The following is a 25,114-nucleotide window of genomic DNA, read 5'->3' as shown; positions in this document are numbered from 1 at the left end:
GTAGTCAAGCCCTGGATAACAAGGGTAGCCAATGGTAGGCCGTATGTATGGCAGCAGGATTCGGCCCCTTGCCACACCTCTGGGAAAAGTCAAAAATGGTTGTCTGAAAATTTCTACGACTTCACCAGTCCAAATGTTTGGCCTCCAAACTCCCCAGACCTTAACCCCATGGATTATTTTGTATGGGGCGCAGTTGAAAAAGACACCAATCGCACTTCCAGTAATACAAAAGCCCAGTTAATGGATAAAATTAAAACAGTTTTTGCGGCCCTTCCCAGGGAGACTGTAGCATCAGCTTGTTCGAGGTTCCGAAGCAGAATTGAAGCTGTGATCGATGCTAATGGTGGTTATTTTGAGTAAATCTTGTTGATAGTATTGTAATTAACTCTGCCTGTAATGTTTTTTTGTCAATTCATTAAATTTAATAGATACAAAGAAGATTTTCTTTTTCCTTACGAAACTGTCAAATTTATCCCGAACACCCTGTATATATCGACTCAGTTCATGATGAAGGAAAACTGGGAGACAAAGATAAAAATGTTCACAGAACTGTGATGGCTTAATTAGAGAAAGTTAGAAATTATAATTAATTAACTAATGCATGGAACAATTAAAACATAGTACTGATACTACTACTTTTTCAATCGATCTCCTCCCCTCAAATAATACATATTACTCTTACACATATGGTACAATAAACTACACACAGAATTTTGAAAGTATATTAAAAATAAAATAAAAGATAATGTTTTGAACAAATGAATGAGATATACATTGTGACCATAAGATCTTGCATCTGTTTTTATAACCAATACTGCAAGGTCAATACAAAATAAAACCATTTTTAATTTTAAATTATATTTGCCAAGAAATTATATTCGATAGAAAAATCAGAACTCCATGGTGGACACAGGAAGTTAAAGAGGCAGTGAAGGAAAAGAAGAAAGCACAACAAAAGTTCCTGTCAAATAAGTCAGCTTGTGCTCTTAGAGAATATAGAGACAAATGCAAGAATGCTAAACACAGTGTAAAACTAGGTAAACAAAAGTCATGGGAGGACTGGCAAGAACATAGAAAATAAATATCAAGAAGATGGTAAGATATTCTGGAGGTTGTTGAAGAAGATTAGAAATGGAGGAAAGAGTGCTGTAAAAGGAGTTAGAGATGATAAAGGTGACATGAAAAAACAGGAGAAAAAGATCTCCTTGAAGTATGGAGTAATTACTTTGAAAAACTGCTAAATGAAACAAGCAGTGATGACAGCACAGTAGTAAAAAACACTAACCATGCATGCAGTCAGGAATACATATCCATACTTGAAGTAGAAAAAGCCATCAAAGGCTTGAAGTGTGGAAAGGCAGCAGGAGTAGATGATATTCCAGCAGAAATGCTGAAGTTATGGTGGTATCAAAGTCTTACAGTGGCTGCACTGCATAGTTCAGAAACCCTGGACAGAAGGACGAATTCCCGATGACAGGAGTAGAGCTCTAATAGTACCCACATATAAAACGGGAAATAAAACTGAATGTGAGAATTACAGATGTATTTCCCTACTGAGTGTTCCTGGCAAGATCTATGCAAGTATACTTGAGAAACGGTTGAGAAGAATTGTGGAAGAAAAGCTTGGTGAAGAACAAGCTGGATTCAGGCCAAATAGAGGCTTTCAGGATCATATCTTCACTTTACAACAAAGAGTCGTGAAAGCATGGGAATATAACAGAGATCTGTATTTAAGTTTTGTCGATTTGGAAAAGGCATATGACAATGTGCCAAGAGAGAAGCTATTCAATACGCTGCAGTTATATGGTGTCAATGGGGCATTATATCAAGCAATACTTAGTCTTTATCTGAGTTGTAAGTCAGCAGTTAGAATTGAAGGAAGTACAGGAAGATGGTTTAATGTTAAATCTGGTGTGAGACAAGGATGTACATTATCCCTTCTGTTATTCATTATCACATTATGAAGGAAAGTGGTAATAAACATGATATCAGAATTGCAGATGTTAATGTCAGCTCTTTGCTTTATGCGGCCGATGTTATACTTCTAAATAAATCCGCTACAAGTCTGCAAGATTCTCTGACTAAATTGAATAGCTGTTGTAATAGATATGGTATGAAGATCAGCATTAAAAAGACAAAGATAATGAAAATAGGTAGAATCGTTGAAAATGTCAACTGTGTTTTGAATGGGGAACCTGTGGAACAAGTAAAACATTTCAGGTACTTAGGCACGATTTTTACTGAAAATGGTAAATTAAATATGGAAATAGACAAACATAGCTGGTATGGTAGGAAGTCAACTGAATAAATTTATGTGGAATAAGAGGGAAATTAGTCAAAACACTAAATTAGCTGTATACAAGACAGTGTTCAAGCCAGTTTTAACTTATGGATCTGAGAGCTGGGTCAGAAGTAAAACACTTGACCAAAGACTAGAGACCACAGATATGAGAGTCCTGAGAAAGATTATAGGTGTGAACAGATGGCATCAGTGGCAATATCATATTAAAAATGAGGATATTAGGAAAGAACTTGACATTGTCGGCATCCAGGAATGTGTTAGCAGAGCTAATCTCAGGTGGTATGGTCACTTAAACAGAATGGGCGAGGAAAGATTAGCAAAACAAGTGTTCTCTGCCAGGTTGGCAGCAAAACGACCCAGAGGAAGACCAAGATATAGGTAGATTGATACGGTACAAAGTGCTTTAGACGATAGAAATATAAGATCTGATAATGTTGGAGTCTTGACAAGTAACAGACTGATTTGGAGGAAAATTGTAGATAGGAAATTAATGATGTAATTTTTCTCATGTAGTACCATCATATCCTGTACACCCCTTGAGGGTACATGGCAGGAATTTGATGATGATGATGAACTTTGAACTTTAAAAAAAAATTTTTTTTAACCTAGATGGCACCATATCAGCTCTTTGCTTTATGCGGCCGATGTTATACTTCTAAATAAATCCGCTACAAGTCTGCAAGATTCTCTGACTAAATTGAATAGCTGTTGTAATAGATATGGTATGAAGATCAGCATTAAAAAGACAAAGATAATGAAAATAGGTAGAATCGTTGAAAATGTCAACTGTGTTTTGAATGGGGAACCTGTGGAACAAGTAAAACATTTCAGGTACTTAGGCACGATTTTTACTGAAAATGGTAAATTAAATATGGAAATAGACAAACATAGCTGGTATGGTAGGAAGTCAACTGAATAAATTTATGTGGAATAAGAGGGAAATTAGTCAAAACACTAAATTAGCTGTATACAAGACAGTGTTCAAGCCAGTTTTAACTTATGGATCTGAGAGCTGGGTCAGAAGTAAAACACTTGACCAAAGACTAGAGACCACAGATATGAGAGTCCTGAGAAAGATTATAGGTGTGAACAGATGGCATCAGTGGCAATATCATATTAAAAATGAGGATATTAGGAAAGAACTTGACATTGTCGGCATCCAGGAATGTGTTAGCAGAGCTAATCTCAGGTGGTATGGTCACTTAAACAGAATGGGCGAGGAAAGATTAGCAAAACAAGTGTTCTCTGCCAGGTTGGCAGCAAAACGACCCAGAGGAAGACCAAGATATAGGTAGATTGATACGGTACAAAGTGCTTTAGACGATAGAAATATAAGATCTGATAATGTTGGAGTCTTGACAAGTAACAGACTGATTTGGAGGAAAATTGTAGATAGGAAATTAATGATGTAATTTTTCTCATGTAGTACCATCATATCCTGTACACCCCTTGAGGGTACATGGCAGGAATTTGATGATGATGATGAACTTTGAACTTTAAAAAAAAATTTTTTTTAACCTAGATGGCACCATATTAGGACTTTAGTCTTGTGTTGCACGCTGCAATTACTTATACTAGCCCCACTGTTACACCGGATTGTGGTGTCTTGCATTTGTAACAAACTTTGTGTTGTGTGCTCTGAAGATGCTGGATGTGAGAATTACAGATGTATTTCCCTACTGAGTGTTCCTGGCAAGATCTATGCAAGTATACTTGAGAAACGGTTGAGAAGAATTGTGGAAGAAAAGCTTGGTGAAGAACAAGCTGGATTCAGGCCAAATAGAGGCTGTCAGGATCAGATCTTCACTTTCAGATTTCAGATACCAGCGAAATATTAGCTTTTAAGTTAATAAATAGTTATTTTCTTATCCATCTGTGTTCACATCATACCGTGAAATCTATTACAATCTATTACGTGAAATCTATTACATAGACTTTCGTCAGGCATTTCATTTATTCCATAGAAGAGAACTATGGAAGAATTTGGAATTCCCAACAAAACCATAAGAATAATAAAGAAATTCTATATGAGAAATCTGAAAGTGCAGTACGAATGGAGGATACCTTAACCAACTGGTTCCACACAGAGAGCGGAGTAAGACAGGGATGCAATCTGTCACCAGACCTGTTCAATCTTACACTGGAAGAAGCAACCAATAAGGCCTTAAACAATGAAGACTCCAGAATCAAAATATATGGGAAAAATATGACAAATTTAAAATTTGCAGACAACATTGCATTACTTGCAAGCACAGAAGAAAATCTACAGTGAATTTCTGATAAAATAAAGGAGTGTATAAAATCTGGATTAAACATAGACAAAACAAAACTTATGCAAATAGGAAAAAGAAGCACCAATCTGAAAATTGAAATTGATAGTAATAACCTAGAGCAGGTAGAAAACTTCCCCTACCTGGGAGGAGTTATTGAATACAATGGTGAAATTATAAAAGATATAAAAAAGGCTGAAGAGAAAAACTTATTATTTACTGAAATGGGTTGGCTAAGAAGATTACTTAGAGTATCTCTGCTGGATCGACTAAGAAACGAAGATATAAGGAAACGACTAAAACAAGAAATAACAATAATAGACAAAATCCAAAAAAAGACTGCGATGGTTTGGCCATGTGACCAGAATGGGAACAGAAAGACTACCATCTAAAGCCCTGAATACAACGCTGGAAGGTAAAAGATCCGAAGGACGGCCAAGAATTAGATGGATAGACAAAATAAAAGAGGACCTGAAAACCAAATCACAACAAGCAACACCAAACTGGACAGAATTGTTTGAACTCTCCTGGGACAGACAGAAGTGGAAAGCGTTCATTCGGCCTCATCATCATCCACATAGATGATGGAAGAGAGAAGAAGAAGTAGTTATTCAATTAAATAAAAAAAGTCCTATACCTGACGACACCTATCTGGCCTGAATAGGGGTAACCAGGATCAGACTATACACTGCATAAATCTTACCTGGAATGCTCACCATACTAATCTTACCAGAAGTGCTCACAAAATTCTAATTCTGCTACCATTCTCAGATTCAGTTTTCTTTCCCTCCTTACAGTTGTGTATTAAGAGAACTCCTATTTCAATCATCTGGGATTCAATTTTATGATCCGGCCCTTAGAATTATGCCTGTAAAGTGAGGGCTGTAGAATGTTGAATCCCAGATGATTTGAGTAGAATTCTCACAGTACCTCAATATCTGAACATCTGTTTGATATTACTTACTCAAGCTGCTTTTCTGCATTTCAGGTTTCTGATGGCTTTTTTGATCTCAAATATTGATATGCACTCCTGGATTACACCTGAATATTTTTATTCCAGCCAGCTGTTTACTACTTATCTCATTTAGCAACCTTTCAAAGTAATTATTCCAGATATCGAGTATATCTATCTTTATTGTCAGTTTTATGTTACTTTTATCATCAGTGATTTCTTTTACAGTATTCTTTCCTCAATTTCTGAAAATACAGAATAAGAAAAATCTTATTGAGTATGTTATTGTTGTTGGTGGTGAATTTTGAGCTGGATAAAACCAAATATCATACCGAAAAGAAAAATGTGTACGAAAGTTTTAAAAAGAAAAGTAAACACTTTCAGAGATAATTCCAGCTCAAATCAAGTCACAGCAAATCAAATGTGTTCTGTATTTTATGGGGAGAAAATTAAAATTATTTGAAAAAATAACCAAACCTTATGGACACAGTGGCAAAATCCAAAGAAAACATTGATGATTCGGCCTAGGAAAATATTATGAGGTTAGCGAGTATAGAACAGGCATTTTTGAAGAAAATACAGGAGAAAAATTTAAGAAGATAGTATGTGCGTGTGGGGGCAGGGAAGATTTGTGTAATTGTAAAATACAAAAGATAAATATAATGAAGACAGTAAAATTTTCTGGAGCCTTTTTCTAGGCTTGATTTGAAAATAATAAGAGAATCATGAAAAACTCTTGATTTCTTGAAAATTCCTTTTAACTGCACTTAAGACAATTTTTTTTATTTAGCTGGTAATACAAATTTTATTTCAAATTTGTTGTTTCCTAGACAAAATCTAAAACTTATATTGGAGTTTCCCCTATAGAAGAATCCTGTAGATGCAGTTATTGAATTTTACATTACTCTCTTTTTTCTTTCTTTCTTTATAATAAAAAAATTAGTATCAACATTAGTATATAAAAAATAGAATATTTTCCCCTTTAATCATAACTAGGTTAGTATTATATTTAAGAAATGCAGAAACAGAAACTAGAATAAAGAAATGGATTTGAACTATTTGAATCAACAAAATTATTTACAAAAAAAGAAATTTATACACATGTTCATATAACCAAAGCCAAAAAATAGGTTAACACAAAACAACTTCATTTTTTTTATTAACTACATGACTAAGAACATGAGACATCTTCGGGTGTAAAATGACTCTCAGAATATCAAGAGGCAAACTTACAAACAGTAAAAGTTCAGCAATAACAACAAATATAGTATTACGTTAGATTCTGAATATTTAAATTAATAGTGCATACTAGCATGCTCTTCCCTGTTTATTTGAATGCTCATAGTTAAGAAGCATTCAGATTAATGCCAGGGAGCTTAAGATTCAAAGCTAGACAACTGGAAGGAGACATTCAGGACCTTTTAAGGAATGTGGAGAAATGACTGGGATGTCTAACTAACCTACCAGTCCCAACATTATTGTGGTGCACCTTATCAGTAGGTATAGATACCTACTAATTAGGGTGGCAATAAAGATTGACAAGTAATTTGTGGGTCAAATTGTATCATCATCTTTAAGTCAATAAAGATGATGATACAACAAAATGAAAAGTATACCAGCTAGGACATTACCTGGTTAAACAAGTCCATGGCTGATTTCTCTGAGGAATGGATGAACAGTGAAAAGTCACCTACCACTGGAACAAAGGCAGAATTCAAGATAGCCACCAAAAACATAAAGAGTGTCAACAAAAAAAAGTGGAACTGGCAGAAGAATTAAAGTAATGCAATGTCAACACAACTGATGTTATTAAAACAAAGACAAAAGCAGTTGAAATTCTATTAAATACAACTAAAATATGCTGTATTCAAACAATGAATATCAGAGAAAAAGGAGGCTGTCAGGCTTACTGACCTGTCATGATTAAGTAAACTTCCTAAAAATGAAGATCTACAACCAGTGTGGTACTACCAACAATGACCTACTGTAGTGAAACCTGGAGTATGACTAAAAAACACCTAAAGAAACTTAAAACAACACAAAGAAATATGGAAAAAGCTATTTTAGGAATAACTCAGTTAGAAAGAATAATACCTGGATAAGGAAGCAAACAAAGGTAACGGACATTGCAATAGTAATAAAAGGAAACAAATGGTGCCGGGCAGAACATGTGATGAGAATGCGTAACAAATGGGCAAAGACAACAACAGAATGGACACTAACTGGCTATCAGAAACTAGGCAGACTAGTGGTAAGATGGGATGATGAGATAATAAATGTTATGGACTATGGTGGAGAGATGCACCAGATCAGCCAAAATGGAAGAAGCATGGAGAGGCATTCATTCGGCAGTGGAGAAATTCAAAAAGAAAAATTACTATTACTATTGTATGACACCTGTAAGGAGTCTAAAGACTCATCAAGGGAGGGCATCTACTCTAAACAAAATGTAACAATAAAATTTTCATGGCATTTATTTAAAGTTTAAACAGAAAACTGTTAATTAAAATACCTTTGCTGTAAAAACTTGTTTCTTCTTTCTTGTTGTTCTATTTTTACTGGACATATTCTCCACAATACAATTTTTCTTTATCCATTCATCATATCTAAAGCAAGTATACAAACATTACATATATACAGATGAACAACAAAAAATATTTTTTTTAAATTTTATTGTCATTATTAATCTGTATTAGTGTTATCAATGTCTATATTTAAGAGTTAAAACATATGCATTTTTTTTAAAAATGAAATTTATTCATAATGTGTTAGTTTTGTTTATCTTCATTCCGTATATTTTATAGCTAACTTGGCTATATTATAATAAAGTGAGTTAAATAAAATTATACAAAGTCAATTTAATCTATAATTGACAATATTATGAAAGTTCTGAACTTCAGAATATGCCAATATAATTTTAAAACCATGTAAATAAATATTACATAAATAGGCAGTCAGAAATTAGGAATGCAATATACAGTTGATTCTCAACTATAATGGCAAACCTGCTACAGTTTGATATAGTAGAATTTATTATAGTGAATTTCTTTTAGCATAGCATTTCTATCTTTGGTTGGGACATTTCAAAGTTTGTTGTAATGCGGTTTATTACAGCACTGCTTGTTAGAGTCAGATTTAATTGCATAACCAAATGTTCTGAATATCTTATTCAGCATTCTGTCTCAAATAACTAATTTTCAATATAATAAGCTCTCAGTTTTGTACATGATGTAGCTTGGCAGGGTGTGGTGATTGGTTCAGATTTAGAGGCGTCTTTGGAATAGTGAACATGATGATGAAAAGAGGCAAGTAGAGATAAAGTATGCTGTTATCTAATTTGGAAAAAAAAAAAAAAAAAAAAATGGTTAAATTGGAATATTCTGTTGGGCATTACTTGCTATTGATCCAGCTAATTTTGTAGAAGTGGGTGAAATAATTTTTGAAGGCATGTTAATTTTCTTGTTGACACTCTGTAAATAAATTTTAAATTCAAATCTAGTAAATCTCAAAAAAACCTATATAAGTTTCATGGTAGTAAATGTTTCAAACAGGGCTGATTATGGGTCAATGCTAGAGAATCAGAATGAGACCTCTACATAGCCCTTTAAGGAATGTGGAGAACTGACAGGTCTTCTGACCTGATGGCCAATCTTCCAAAAGGAGATTCCAATTCTCCACTTTACGTGATGCATCCTGTTATCAGATATATACCTGGATACTGAACAAATGAAGATGGACCAGCAGTTTGGAATTTAGCCACCCAAATTATATTCTTATTGACTTAAACAATATAAAATGATGGAACAACTTGGCGGAATTTCATGACAGCTGGAGCAGTGCTCAGATAAACAAGGCCCTGCTATTTTTTTCAGGGAACAAGATGAACAGTGAAAACAAAACAAGTGGAACAAACTCAAAACCATCAGCAAAATTCAAGATCATTGCAAGAGGTATCAATGGAAAAGAAATGAAGCAGAAGAATTGAAGAAGAGCCAAGCCAACATAAATGATGGTGTTACTGAAAAAAAGAAAACAAAAACAGATAAGATTCTTCTGAGTAAAAATAGAAGACATTATATTCAGAAATAATGATTAAGGAAAGACAGGAGTAGCTATAGTACTCAATATCAGGTAGAGTGATGTTGGCAAACATCAAAATGGAGAATCAGACAATGAGACTTATTTGCATCTTGTCCCTGAAGGTTCTAATGAGGAAGTGAAGAAATATTAAGCATTAGAGAAGGAAGGTGACAAGATACAGAAAACATTTATCACTGTTGGAGATCTAAAAAGCAGAGTAGAAAATTAACATCAGACAGAAAGGAATGTTTTGGGAAAATCTGGAGACAAGAGCAAAGTTAACAATAGTGATAAATAATAATAAGTAATCCACCAAATAATAATTTGGTGGATTTAAAACAAACAAGGCATTACTAATACCATGTTTCAATATAAAGATGTTCACAAATTCATAGGAAATAAGAAAACATTCACTGACTATATTATTATTGATAACAATATCTTCAGGATAATTCAGCACACAAAGGAGATTTGAAATAAGAAGAGATTGATGTTTAGTTTTGAGCAGGATAAAAGTGAATATCATACTGAACAGAAAAGCGTGTAAGAAAATTTTAAAAAGAATCAAAACCAAGCAGCTTTAAGAGGTAAACTGCAGACTCAAATATACAAATATTATTCAAGAAAAAATGAGAGAGAAGACAAGAATCAAACCTTGAAGTCTTGAGTGGCAAACTGAAAGATACCTTGACTGATTCAGCCAGAAACATAGCAGATGTGTACAAATGTGTAGTGAAGATGTCTACAAGGAATAGAAAAATCAGAACTTCATGGTGAACTCCAGAAGTTAAAAAGAAAAGCACATTGAATGTTTGTAGCAAACAAATAAGCATGTGCTTTGAGAGAACATAGAGAAAAATGTACAAAGCAAAGAGTAAAAGTATATACACAAAAATTATGGGAAGACTTTAGTAAGAATACAGATTCTAAATATCAGAAGGGAGACTATTCTAAAAAAGATTAGAAATGGAGGAAAGAGTACTGTAAAAAGAATCAGAAATGATGGCAAAAAAGAAAACTGAAGATATTCCAGATGTCTGAAGTAATTACTCTGAAAGATTGCTAAATGAAGCCAGAAGTAATACAACAGTGGCAGACAACATTCAAAAGGAATGAAATCAGGAATACATATTGATTAAATATCATCTAATCCAGCTGCCTTTCGAGATTTGAAGTATGAAAAGTCATCAAAAACTTCAAATCTCGAAAGGCAACTGGATTAGATGATATTTAACCAGAAATGCAAAAATATGGATACATAAAAGTTTTATGGTTGTTGCATAATACACAAATCATGATGGCCAACTTCCAGATGATATAGGAGCAGATTTCTCATAGTACCCATTTATAAAACACATTTGAAATAAAATAATGAGAAAATTACAGAGGAATTGAATGTTCCGGGTAAAATTTATGCAAGCATACCTGAGAAAGTTCTAAGAAAAATTATGGAAAGAAAAATGATGAAGAAAAAGCTGGATTCAAGTCAAACAGAAACAGGATCAAATTTATGACAAATAGCTGAGAAATCATGGGAATATAACATTGGTCTGTATTTCAGTTTTGAAGATTTGGAAAAGGCATATGACCAGGTGCCAAGAGTATTCCATAATTAAATTGAATAACTGAAGTAAGAGATTTTTGTATGAAAATGAGCAATAAAAAGACAAAAACTATGAAAAATCATAACACTGAAAATATTTGGTATAGAGTGAATGAGAAATCTACAGAACAAGTAAAACATTTCAGCTACTCAGGCACAATTTATAGTAAAGGTGGCAAATTAAACATGGAAGTTGACAACAGAATTAGAAAGATGGTGTGGTGATGAAGAGGGGGGTTCAATTGAATAAATTTATATGGAATAAAAGATTAGTCAAAACATTAAACTAGCTATATTTAAGACAGTGTTCAAACCAATTTTAACTTAATGATCCAAATACTAGATTAGAAATAAAATGATCAAAGATTAAAGATCACAAATATGAAACTTTTGAGAAACATTAAGAGAATGAAAAGATGGTATGAGTGGCAGAATCATATGAAAATGACAATATTAAGAAAGAAGTTGGATATTGTTAGTATCATTCAGAAATATGTGAGCAGAGTTAATCTAAAGTGTAATGGTCACTTAATGAGAGAGGAAGAATTAACAAGGCAGGTGTTTGATGTAAGGATTGTAGTGAAAAAAACAACAACGGAGGACGACCAAGATCTAGATGGACTGATGCAGTTAGAAGTGCCTTATAAGATTGAAAATGGTAACCCTTGTATACCACAGTATGCAGGTTCCTTTAAAAAGTGCAAGTGCAGAATGAAGATTAACAGAACTGTTGATAATTAAGTATAGCAAGGTTATTATGATTAACCAATTTAAACAGACAGCAAAGAAAGAGATCAGGTAACTGAAAATGTCAGTTAATTAATGGAGAACAGAAGAAGAGCACAAATATACTTTAGAATCTAGTATTGTATACAGTCTTGCCATAAATACTGTTACAACTTCTGCATAGTGCAGAGCTGATCACAGAACTGTGTGACCCGGTTCCGTTGTGTACAGCTAACATTTGCGTATTTATCAGTAGAGAAGGAGAAAGTTGTCTAGTGTATGGGTTAACATGCAGTGGGGAGATTATGGGAACCATGTAGCTGTAATAGCATTTCACAAGGTTGGAATGCAGCCACCCATTATTTTCAACATGCTATAAACACTCAGGATCAGTAGAATGTTTGTATTGAACCATTAACTGTTATAACGATACAGAAGATGTATCTGGCGACCAAAGAACAGGTCAACTACACTGCAATAGTACACATCAGCTTGTGGGGGGGGGGGGGGCTGTGAAGGCATGAGAGAGAGAGAGAGAGAGAACAGAGCTTGAGCGAGTAGTCTGAAAGAAACAACAACTCAGCATCACCAGCCTGAAGGTGGATTTGGAGCAGCTGCCATCTACCATAATCTTGTGAGAACACAGAAAGTGATGTCGTGAGAGATGAATGTTTCACAGAGAATGATGTCACGTGTACTAACTGATGACCCATAGGTCATCAGTTATTGTTATCGTTCTACTGGACACTTCCTAACACCAGGGTGATAAAATCAAAAGCACTTATCTGACAGTACGTGAACAACAACATACAGAGCTGTCCTCTTCATAGGTAAGAAAAATTTCACTACTGAGATTAATTTAAACACCAAAACAATCAGGTATACGCCTTGGATGGTTAAACAGCACAAGCCATCGCACCCAGGATTCAGAGAGGTCATCGCCCTGCTTCAGTGATGGTTTGGTGGGAATGATGTATCAGGGGTATCCAAGTTGCATTTCTGCGAGAAAGTGGTAACATCCACCAAAGTGCATCAAGAAACTGTGCTGGAACCTGTGATACAGCCTCTGAACAACACCTTGTTTTACAGTAGGACCTGCCAACAGGACTCAGCCTCTGCACACAAGGCGAAGACCACACAACAGTGGTTGGAGACAAATGTGCCCGACAACATATCACCATCTGACTGACCATCTGGAAGTCCCAATCTGAATCCGTTGAACTAAAATTGTGACCAGAGCTTGAGAGAATAGTCTGAAAGAAACAACAACTCAGCATCACCAGCCTGAAGGTGGATTTGGAGCAAGCAGTGGCAGAATTTTGGTTGGATGTTGTACATGCCGCCATCAATATGTGCCCTTTTGCTTTCATGCATGCAATCGATCAGGCATGCATGAAGGCAAAAGAGAGATATTTCAAACATTGAGCACTGCTATATGCATATTATACATGTGGTTTGTATGCACTGTTCAAGTTGTAACAGTATTTATGACTAGCCTAAATAAAAGTATAAAGGAAAATAAAAATTTTCCTTTAATCTTAAACTTATAGATTTCTCAAAAGTGTTTGATTCATTTAACAGACAAAGGATGTTCAAAATTCTCAATTTTTATGGTATATCCTTGAAAATAATTAAACAACAGTCAAACCATACCAGAATTACCATGCAAGAGTAACTGTTAATGAAGAGATGACTGAGAGCGCTTCCATTTTCACTGGAGTTTTTCGGGAAGACTCTTTGGCACCATATCGGTTTATTATTATCCTATACTATGTTTTCAGAATCACAAAAAATGCTAGTCTGAAAATATAGTGAAGGGTAACTTGAATATTCTGCAGGGAAAACTCACACAAGCAGTCTAGTACAGATGATGTACTAAGTAACTCCAACATTCAGACTACCCAAAACCACCTATATAATTTATGTAAAAGTTCAGCACTGATTAGATTGGTGATCAACAACAGCAGTAAAACTAAAGTCCTAAAAAACATAATGGAAGACAATTTTAAGCTAAATGACTATACTCTTGAAGATGTAAAAGATTTTCAAATAAAGTATATTGGTTCTTCATAATGAAAAGAAAGGGCAAAGCTATTCAATTCCATAGAAGACTAATATCTAGAAATCTAGTCTCATATCACAAATCCCAAGATTCACCTGTACAAAACCACCAGTCAAGCCATTATTTACATATGGTTCCCAGACATGGAACATCACTACTCAAACAAGAAGGTCATCCAAAGCTTTGGGATGACGTGCCTTTGATGAGTACTAGAATATACACAGCAAGATCAAATTTATAATACTATCATTCTCAAAGAAAGAGAGTAAAGACCTCTAACAGAAGCAATTCAGAAAAATCAGCTGGGGTGGTTGGGACACCAGCTTAGATCCTTAACCTTAACCTATGTTCTGTGTTCTTTCTCTCTACAGACCTATTATTGGACACAGGAGGGCCAAAAAAACAGTTTTGGCAATATATAAATAAAATTAATTTTGAAGATAAGACCCATGAATCATCTAACATTACCAGTTAGTGCATAACAGAGCAACTTGGCTCAACCTTCATTTAACAGACCATCTCCATGAGTTTTTATTGTTATATGCATATCTCTGTATATATTTCTCTATTCATACTTGAATAAACTATGATAATGATGGATTCAATCCCACTGCCATATCTGTGGTTGTATTAAAATTTGTAAGAATTTCAAGTTGCTCAACTTTATGGTGAATTAATCATAAGATGGAGAAGAGCAGCATTGATAGTTCTGAAGCACTTTTTTTTTTCTAAATCCAGAAAAGAAATTTTAAATTGCATTATATATTTAAATTCATCTGAAATACAAACAGCACATATGCATACATAAACTAATTTCAGTATGTAGAAATGCACGCACAAGCTCACTACACCAAAATTTGTTTCAAGTAAGTATGGATTATGTCATTGGATGATGGACATTTTAGGCACAGACAGTATAAGTGCACCATTATATATCATATTTATAGTACAAAGAATAAAAAAAAAAAAAAAAAAAAAATCAGCTAACGCCTTTTAATTCCCGTATATACGGGAGTAGGCGAGGCCATTTAGCCCTATCTAACTTTTGGAGACTGAGTGGGCAGTTCAATCTCCACTGGTACCCAATCAGAGACAGATGGCCCAAGGCTATCACTAATTAAGCGGTACGCAGTGAAGAGAGACGGCTCAAATGTGCCGCCATCTCGTGGTCTCTAACCCTAACACAATATATTTAATGTCTGAAATAATGTGGGTTCTACGGTCGATTTTCTTGAGTTTACAGGACGAAAAACCCGAGTTTCGTGGAGGAAAAACCTGCTTGCCCGTGCCAGAGATCGACTAACTCGGGAACCGGTCGAAAAAAGGCTTAGAAAAATTTCCTCTAGTCGCCGACTAGACTCGAAACCAAGACTTCCTTCGTGCGGCCTAGCGCGGTGGTGTGCAAACGCCACATCCACTGAGCTACACAGGCTCTTGAGCTACACAGGCTCTATACAAAGAATATTTGCACTATATTATTAGGAAGGCATACTAACATTAAAAACATAATTTTTTTTTTTGAAATCTCCATTATTTGTTTTCAAAATTTGTAATTTAAGTTATGAAGTGCCTACTTCATAACTTAAATTACAAAAGAAAGTCCTGATTATCTTTAAATCTTCTTTACAGAACACGACTACTAACTTTATCAAAATTAATAGCTATGAAATCAACCAAGCTGTTTTTTTTTTTTTTCCCCTTCTTCCCCTGTACTAATAAAAGTTTATTGGCATTAAACTTAAGAGCTACACAAAAAAACAGGACAAATAGCTACTTGCCCAAGCACATTAATTTTAATAAAAAAAAAGAAAAAAATAAGAAGTTTTATCTGCCAGTATGTTAATGCAGCAAAATAAGAGGCAATGCAAATTAAAAGTACCATTAGCATTCTTCTCACGTTTACTAAACAAAACTTTAACAATCCAGTTTACAGAAAATTGCTATAATATAGGTTGTGATAGCAATTTTTATAAAACAGCAGTTTATCTAAGTTAGGCCAAAATGAGTACTGAATTTATATTTTAATAAGGATCCTGTATATCAAAATCCATTTAGAAAGAAAAGCCATGATACGTTCTGTATATTGAGAAGACAGAATGGCTAAAAACAACTATAATTTTAGCAATTCAAACTGAAAAAGACAAACTAGAATTTCAGAATGGTTAACTTACCTCATATTCCAACCAGTGTAATGTACATAAAATTTCTTTTCTCCATTTTCTTTATCTAATTTTAAAACTTTTGCTTCATATATTTTATGTTGCCTTGCTCTACCGTATCGGTATTTTACTTTCACTCTATCTCCAATTTCAATTTCATCATCTTTCTTATCTTCTTTGTCTGGGCATGATTCCTCACTAAATAATTTAAACAAAATATTTATTTCAAATCATTAAGTTGGAGATTTTAATAGTTTACAATTAATATAGTTTAACAGTTACATTTACACAGAGAATTTACAACACAGAGTTAACATTTATAATACGTAAAGAAAAAATTTTGGAGTAACAAAAACACAAGCATATCCATTACATTTTGTATAAACTATACAAAGTTTATATAAAAACAGAAAAATAAAGTTACAATTAGGTAATAAATTAAGAGAAGATATTGAAATTAATCAAGGTGTAAGACAAGAATGTAGTTTTCCTCCAACTGTATTCAATATATATATTAATCAATAAATTAAAGATACCAAGAAATTATATTCTTGGTTTCATCTTTTATCCAAGTGTAAGCAAACAAAGTTCAATGTTCACGACTGAGGTACTTGTATATAGAGGCTAATGACTTCACATCAATTGCCTGTATCCCATAATGCAAAGCATATATCCTTGAAGACATGCATTAAGGGAAGGGCCATTACCCAAACCCAGAAGTTTTCACTTGGTTATACTATACATTAAAGATGCCAAGAAATTATATTCTTGGTTTCATCCTGACAAGTAGCCCAGTCATAACTGGGCTACTTGTATATAGATGCTAACGACTTCACATTAATTGTCTTAGTATCCTATAATGCATTATGGGATACGCAAGATAAATTATAACCAAGTGAAAAATCTTTCAACATATATTAATCAAATTATAAAATATGGAAAATAATAAAACATATCCAATTAACTAGAAAAACTGTTATTAATACAATGCAGTAAGTGGATGGGCAGATTATATTACAAACTGATGAAGATAACCTATGAAAATCAGTTTGTGAATTAAATTAAGATAAGCCAACAACATCAGGTAAAGTTTTACAAAAGAAAGCAAAAATTATGGCATTTAAAGGCATAGAACTATACTACATTAAAACTAGTTATGGAAGAAAAGGTACAGTTTAATTATTTAATTATTAATTTTGACCTTGAATATTGTTCTTACATGTGGGGTGGTCAACAAGAATCTTCCTCAGAATACTTGCATTCAGAAGAGAGAGCACTGATACTGCTTAATTGATAGCCCCCTTCTCTCACTGACTTTCTCTCTCCAGTCACCTTCCCATAGATGATCTCTTGCAGCATTATGTCTTTTGTATAGACATTTCCATCAGCACTGCTTCAATGAACTAGCCACCACCACCAATTCCTCCACTTTCTTCTAATTGTATGCAAACATGAGCAGCTGCTGGTTCACACTCGTATAAAGTTCAGCTCCAAATTGTCCTATTCCTTCATTCCCTGTACCTCTGCTCTTTTCTTTCTCCCCCCCCCCCCCAATGATTATGACTCTCAGGTCTTCAAGAAATACATCAATAAATTCCTCTTTGGTTTTAACCTTATCAACACGTGGCACTGTCATGTCATAGGTGTCTTGGAACCTCGTGTGTGTGTGTGGATTGATATATATATATATATATTTTTTTTTTTTCTTTCTTTCTCTTCCACTAGATGATGGGTCAAATGCCAGAGAGAGCTAGCTGGCAAAAATTTCTTCACATGAAGAAATGTGGCTCTATCTCTGGCCATTTCTGTCATCTCTAATGTTTGATAATTGTGACCTTTCCTTCAAAAACTCTAACCAATTTCTTTTTGGTCTGCCTCTTGATCATCTTCCTCAACTGATTTCTTTCAAGGTTATGTTTGATAATCTCTGAGAGGACACTCTCTGGTGTCCAAACCATCTTAATTTCTTGGTAGTAGATGTCTTTCTTTGTCTGGTGAAACACCACCACCTTGCATATTAGAGACCTGAAGTGGCTACAGCCATATTTGGTCACTAGAGCAAGGGTTCTGGTTTCTTCCCCCCACCTCCCACATGTAGTGAGAGTGATACCTTCAATGACATGCCAATCACATTGTTGCTGGACCCCCTCCCATTTGAGGATACAGAAGTAAAATGGTTCTGCAGGCAGGCACTGCATTGGAATGAACAAGTTAGTAATGAATCTGGAGGCATCCCAATCAGCTAACATCAAATCCTGCAGTCATGTATTTTGCTAGGTTGTGACTGAGAGGGGACCAAATACAGGGGAAACAGCTGAGGCCAAATAGGAAAAGGAGACCAAATTCCCTATGTGTGGGCAGTATGTTTGAGAGTGTCACCTCTGAGTGCAAGCCCCACTTCCTTTTTATCTTTTCCTCACCACATACAATGGATCACAACCCAAAGAAATGTGATTTTTCTGCAGATTACAAAAATTGTCCCACAAAATATAGTTAAAAAAAACATAAATACCAACAATGAAGGGGGATAAAAATCCTTTGATGTTTATCTGCCAGTAAGCGAAACTCAGGTTGCCAGAAAAATAGCCTTTTGGCTTTTATTCTATAAATACCAACAATTTGAAATTTATTTTCAAATTCTTGTCTTCTAGAATTTGAAAAAAAAAGAATCAAACTTTGGAGATTCAGTGGCAATCCTTGAAGAAAACCCTGATTCGGTCAGAGAGGCAGATGGTGAGGTTGCCTGTAAGGATAGAAAAATCCAAACTCCATGGTATACTCAAGAAGTTAAAGAGGCAATGAATGAAAAGAAGAAAGCATATAGAAGTTTCTGGTAAGTAAGTCAGCTTTTGCTATTAGAGAATACAGGGAAAAATGTAAGAAAGTGAAGCAATGTGTAAAACTAGCTAAACAAAAGTCATCAGAAGACTTTAGTAAGAACATAGAAAATAAATATCATAAAGAAGGGAAAATATTCTGGAGGCTATTGAAAAAGCTCAGAAATGGAGGTAAAAGTATAAAAGGAATCAGAGATGATAAAGGTGACATGAAAACTGAAGATAATGATATTCTGGATGTCTGGAGTAATTACTTTGAAAGAATGCTAAATGAAACAAGCAGTGACATGATGGTAGAAAACTCCAAACAGGAATACATATCCATACTTGAAGTAGAAAAAAAATCATTAAAAACCTGAAATGTGGAAAGGCAGCTGGAGTAGATGAAATTTGACCAGAAATAATCAAATATGAAGGTATAACAGTTTTACAGTGGGTGCATTGCATAATTCAGAAGGCCTGGTCAGAGGGTCAAATTCCAGATGACTGGAGCAGAGCTCTCATAATATACATCTATGAAAAGGGAAAAACTGAATGTGAGAATTACAGAGGTATTTCCCTACTCAGTGTTCCTGGTATTATTTATGGAAGTATATTTGAGAAACAGCTAAGAACTTGTGGAAGGGAAGCTTGGTGAAGAACAAGATGGATTCAGGTCAAATGGAGGTTGTCAGGATAGGATTTTCCCTTTAAGATAAACAGTTTATAAATCTTGTGAATACAACAGGGATTTGTATTTAAGTTTTGTTTATTTGGAAAAAGACGTATACAATTTGCCAAGAGGAAAGCTCTTCAAAACACTACAGTTATATGATGTAAATGGGAGATTATATCAAGCAATACATAGTTGCAATTTAAGCTGTAGGTCAGCAGTTAGAATTGAGGTAGATACAGAAAGATTGTCTGAGGTAAAATCAGATGCGCAACAATGTTGCACATTATCTCCACTGTTATTCTTTATCTATATGGATCACATTATGAAGGAAAGTGGTATTAAATCTAATATTAAAATTGGTGATGTTAATCTTACCTCTTTACTTTATGCAGATGATATTATACAAAATAAATCCATAACAAATCTGCAAGATTCCCTGACTGAATTGAATAACTGTTGTAATAAATTTGGTATGAAAATCAACAGTAAAAAGACAAATACAATGAAAATAGGCAGAAACACTGAAAACATCAACTGTATCCTGAATGGTAAACCTATCTATAGAACAAGTAAAATATTTCAGATATTTAGGCACAATATTTAGTGAAGATGGTAAATGAAATTCTGTATGGAAATAGAGAACAGAATTAGTAAGTTGGTATGGTAGGGATCATTAATTAGTTAGATTGTCTTCTTCTGGTATCCAAAAGAAGGCAATCTGACTAACTAATGATCCCTCTTTCACATATTCATTTCAACCCCCCCCCCTCTCTCTCTCTCTTAGAGATGTTCTGTTTGTCTGTTTGCCACTATTATTTCTCCACTTTCCTCCAAAATTATTAAAACAAGAGCCACTGCTAACCAACACCCTTTTACAGTCCATCTTGAAACTCACCGAACCAACTTCACCACCTCCTCTTTCATTTCGACTACCTCTGTTCTTTGAACAGTTTCTCTCACTCTGCCTTCACCAAAGAATACAACCTTTAGCTGTTCAAACAAAATGCGAACAGATTCCTTCTTTCCCTCTTGCTCACACATGACACTAATGCGCTATAGGTCTGGTGACCTTTTCTGTGTGGATCAGATATTAAAAAAAAAAAAATATATATATATATATATAGTTTAATAATTAAGTCTGTGATATCTTTTCTACAGTTTAATTCATGTTTGACTTGCTCATTTGTGTTTTGTGTTCTGACCAGTGAGTCATCATCATCATAATCATCAAATTCCTGATATATACCCTCAAAGGGTGTACAGGATATGATAGCACAACATGAAAAATTTACATCATTACTAACTTCTTATCTGCAATTTTCATCCAAATCAGTCTGTTAAATGTCAAGACTGAAATATTATCAGGTCTTATATTTCTGTCTTCTAAGGCACTTTTTACTGTATCAATCCACCTATATCTTGGTCTTCCTCGGGGTCTTTTTCCTGCCAACATTGCAGAGAACAGTTGTTTTGCTAATCTTTCCTATCCCATTCTGCTTAAGTGACCATACCACCTGAGATTAGCTCTGCTAATGCATTCCTGGATGCTGACAATATCAAGTTCTTTCCTAATATCCTCATTTTTAATATGATATTGCCATTGATGCCATCTGTTCATGCCCCTAATCTTTCTCAGCACTCTCATATCTGCAGTCGCTAGTCTTTGGTCAAGTGTTTTACTTCTAATTCAGCTCTCAGATCCATAAGTTAAAATTGGTTTAAACATTGTCTTGTATACAGCTAATTTAGTGTTTCCGACTAATTTCTCTCTTATTCCATATAAATTTATTCAAATGACTTCCTACCATACCAGCTATGTTGATTCTGTTGTCTATTTCCATATTTAATTTACCATCTTCAGTAAAAATCGTGCCTAAGTAGCTGAAATGTTTTACTTGTTCTATAAGTTCTCCATTCACAATACAGTTGATATTTTCAATGTTTCTGCCTATTTTCATTGTCTTTGTCTTTTTAATGCCTTCATACCATATCTATTACAACAGTTATTCAATTTAGTCAGCAAATCTTGCAGACTTGTGGTGGATTTATTTAGAAGTATAACATCATCTGCATAAAGCAAAGAGCAGAGATTAACACATCCAATTTTGATATCATGTTTAATACCACTTTCATAATGTGATCCATATAGATAATGAATAAGAGATGGGATAATGTACATTCTGACACCAGATTTAACATTAAACCATCTTCCTGTACTTCTCCAATTCTAACTGCTGACTTACACTTCAAATAAAGACTAAGTATTGCTCATTATAATGCCCCACTGACACCATATAACTGTAGCGTATTGATTAGCTTCTCTCTTGGAACCTAGTCATATGGCTTTTCCAGATCGACAAAACTTAAATACAGATCGTTGTTATATTCCCATGATTTCTCAACTATCTGTCATATAGTGAAAATCTCATCCTGACAGATTCTATTTGGGCTGTATCCAGCTTGTTCTTCACCAAGCTTTTCTTCCACAATTCTTCTCAACCGTTTCTCAAGTACACTTGCACATATCATACCAGGAACACTCAGTAATGAAATGCCTCTCTAATTCTCACATTCAGTTTTATTTCCCTTTTTATATATAGGCACTATGAGCCCTACTCCAATTATCTGGAATTCATCCCTCTGTCCAGGCCTTCTGAACTATGCAGTGCAGTCACTGTACGACTTTTATACCTCCATACTTAAGCATTTCTGGTTGAATATCATCTACTCCTGCTGCCTTTCCACATTTCAGGCTTTCGATGGCCTTTTTCTACTTCAAGTATGGATATGTATTCCTGACTGGATGCATGGTCAGTGTTTTTTACCACTGTGCTGTCATCACTGCTTGTTTCATTTAGCAGTTTTTCAAAGTAATTACTCCATACTTCAAGGATATCTTTTTCTCCTGTTTTCATGTCACCTTTATCATCTCTAATTCCTTTTAACTCTTTCCTCCATTTCTGAGCTTCTTCAACAAACTCCAGAATATCTTGCCACCTTGTTGATATTTATTTTCTATGTTCTTGCCAAAGACCTCCCATGACTTTTGCTTAGCTAGTTTTACAAAGTGTTTAGCTTGCTTACATTTGTCTCTGTATTCTCTAAGAGCACAAGCTGACTTATTTGCCAAGAACTTTTGATATGTTTCTTCTTTTCCTTCACTGCCTCTTTAACTTCCTGTGTCTGCCATGGAGTTCTGATTTTCTATCCTCGCACACAACTTCACCATATGCCTCTCTGGCTGAATCAATCAGGGTTTTCTTCAAGGCTTGCCACTGAATCTCCAAGGTTTGGTTCCTGTTCTCAAACTCTTTCATTTTGTCTTCAATAATCTTTGTGTATTTTAGTCTACAGTTCCCATCTGAGAGCTGAGCTGCTCAACTTTCATTCACTTTAAAACTTTTTTACATGTTATTCTTTTAAATATGCAATTTAATTTTATCCTGCTCAAGACTAAATGGTGATCACTTCCAATTTCAAATCCTCTGTACACTCTGGTGTCCTGCACTAGGGAGAAAACATCACTATCAACAATAACATAGTCAATGAGACTTTTCTTATTCCTAGCCTCTTCTCTCCATGTGAATTTGTGCACATTTTTATGTTGGAACATGGCGTTAGTAATAACCAGTCCATGTCCTGAGCAGAAATCCAACAGATATTTGCCATTATTATTAGCTTTTCTCTTTTCTCCAAATTTTTACAAAACATTTTTGTATGTCTGACAATCACTTCCTACTCTGCTGTTTGGATCCCCAACAAGGACCAACTTTTCCTTTTTCATTGTGTGAATAGCTTTCTCTAGAGCCTCAAAAAATTCCTTCACTTCTACCTTAGTAGAACCTTCTGTGGGACCATAGGCACAAATAAGTCTCATTGTCCTATTCCCCATTCTCATATTTGCCCACATTACTCTACTTGAGACTGACTGCCATTCAAGAAGATTAGCCTCATATTTTGTGTTGAATACTATGGCTACTCCTTTTTTTCTTTGATTGTCATTGCCTGAATATAACATTTTGTATTTATTGCTCAGAAAGATCTCACCAGTTTTTGTCTGTTTCAGTCACCCCTATTATGTCGATCTGGTACTTATCCAGTTCCTCAGCTAGCTCCATTTCTTTGCCATTTAGGCTTCTTATGTTGATAGTACTGATCTTGAACTCTGGTAATGTTGAGTTGAGGTAAGTTTTAGGATTTGTTCTAGTAGCTGACTTTTCATTGTTTGCCTTGGTTCCTTGGCGAAAACAACGGGGGCCTTGTTTAATCGGGTGACACCCCATCTGGCATGAAATTCTGTCGTGTTGTACCTTCATTTAAAATTTTGGTTTAAGTCAATAAGAATACAATTTGGTCCACAATCCCAAATTGCTAGCCCATCCTCGTCCGTTCATTATCTAGGTAGATATCTAACAGGATGCACCATGTGAGTCTTATTTATTTATATTTTTAAGCATTTCATTTTGAGAATGCTCTGAATTTCTGTTTTTATTTCTTATAGAATCTCCATGCCTCAGCCCCATATGTTACAGTAAGTATAATAATAGTTTTATAGAAATTCAGTTTGAGACTTTTTTAAATGCTGTGATTTTTCTATATTTTGTATAAATTATTCATATTAGACAATCCTATGTTAAGTTCATATTTTACTGTTTCTGTATTGTTGATGTTATGAGTAATGAGAGTGTCAAGACATGTATATTGCTTTAACTCCAAGTATGTGATTTTTTAAATTCATTGAATTTTTTCATTGATTTGTTTTGCATTCTTCATTTAAAATTTAAAAAACAATAAAAATGTTATTGTTTTTTCAATAGTTTCTTTAATTTCTGCAAGAATAATAATATTATTTGCATATTTATTATTATTATATGACACCTCTAGGGAGTCCAAAGACTCATCGAGGAAGGGTACCTACTCTACAACTTTCTGTTTCCATCAACTACAACGAACCACAACTACACCAATGCCATCTACCAGTAGTATTTTCACAGATAATCACAAACATTCATGGTGTGATTTGAACCTGAAGCTTTTTGGTTATAGAGCAGATATACTAATCATCGGCCAACCAGGCTGGCAATTAACTACATTTAATGTTCAATATTCATGATGCTTATTGGTAGACCTGGTTCAACTGCCATGATCTTGCACATTTCTTTGAGATAGAAAATAAATTTGGTGAGAGCAGACAAGCCTGCATGACTCCTTTATCTACTCTGAATTTGTCTGTTCATAATTACTTATAATAAAGGTTTGCATTTCAGAATATAATAGCATAGATTTTAATATGTTTATCATTTTATTCCTGTCAATGGAATCAAATACTTGTTTGAAGTCAATAAACAGCAGTAAGTTTTATGCCCAGTACTTTTCAGCCAGGTGATCTTCTCTTATTATTTCATTCATTAAATCTGGATTCTGTTGTGTATAATGTGTGTGAAGATTTGTAGATATAACTTAGCATG

The 25,114-nt window shown here is 34.4% G+C and overlaps 1 protein-coding gene across 2 annotated transcripts in view; it reads right to left on the bottom strand.

The window, feature by feature from the left end:
* The window catches only part of LOC150101569 (uncharacterized), a 288,212-nt gene that overhangs the window by 56,904 nt on the left and 206,194 nt on the right, over positions 1–25,114 (bottom strand). For both annotated transcript variants that reach the window (XM_090400919.1, XM_090400920.1), the window contains exons 16-17: positions 16,167–16,352; positions 8,037–8,130 (exon numbers count right to left, since the gene is read on the bottom strand). In XM_090400919.1, coding sequence (XP_090257045.1) covers positions 8,037–8,130; positions 16,167–16,352 — 280 coding nt within the window. The remainder of the gene's footprint in view (positions 1–8,036; positions 8,131–16,166; positions 16,353–25,114) is intronic.

This window comes from Typopeltis vanoorti, chromosome 11 (genome assembly GCF_054136105.1).
Source record: "Typopeltis vanoorti isolate ZY-2024b chromosome 11, IOZ_Tvanoo_1.0, whole genome shotgun sequence".
Lineage (NCBI taxonomy): Eukaryota > Metazoa > Arthropoda > Arachnida > Uropygi > Thelyphonidae > Typopeltis > Typopeltis vanoorti.
Note: the sequence above shows the minus strand (reverse complement) of the source record. Positions and strands in the feature narration are given on the sequence as shown.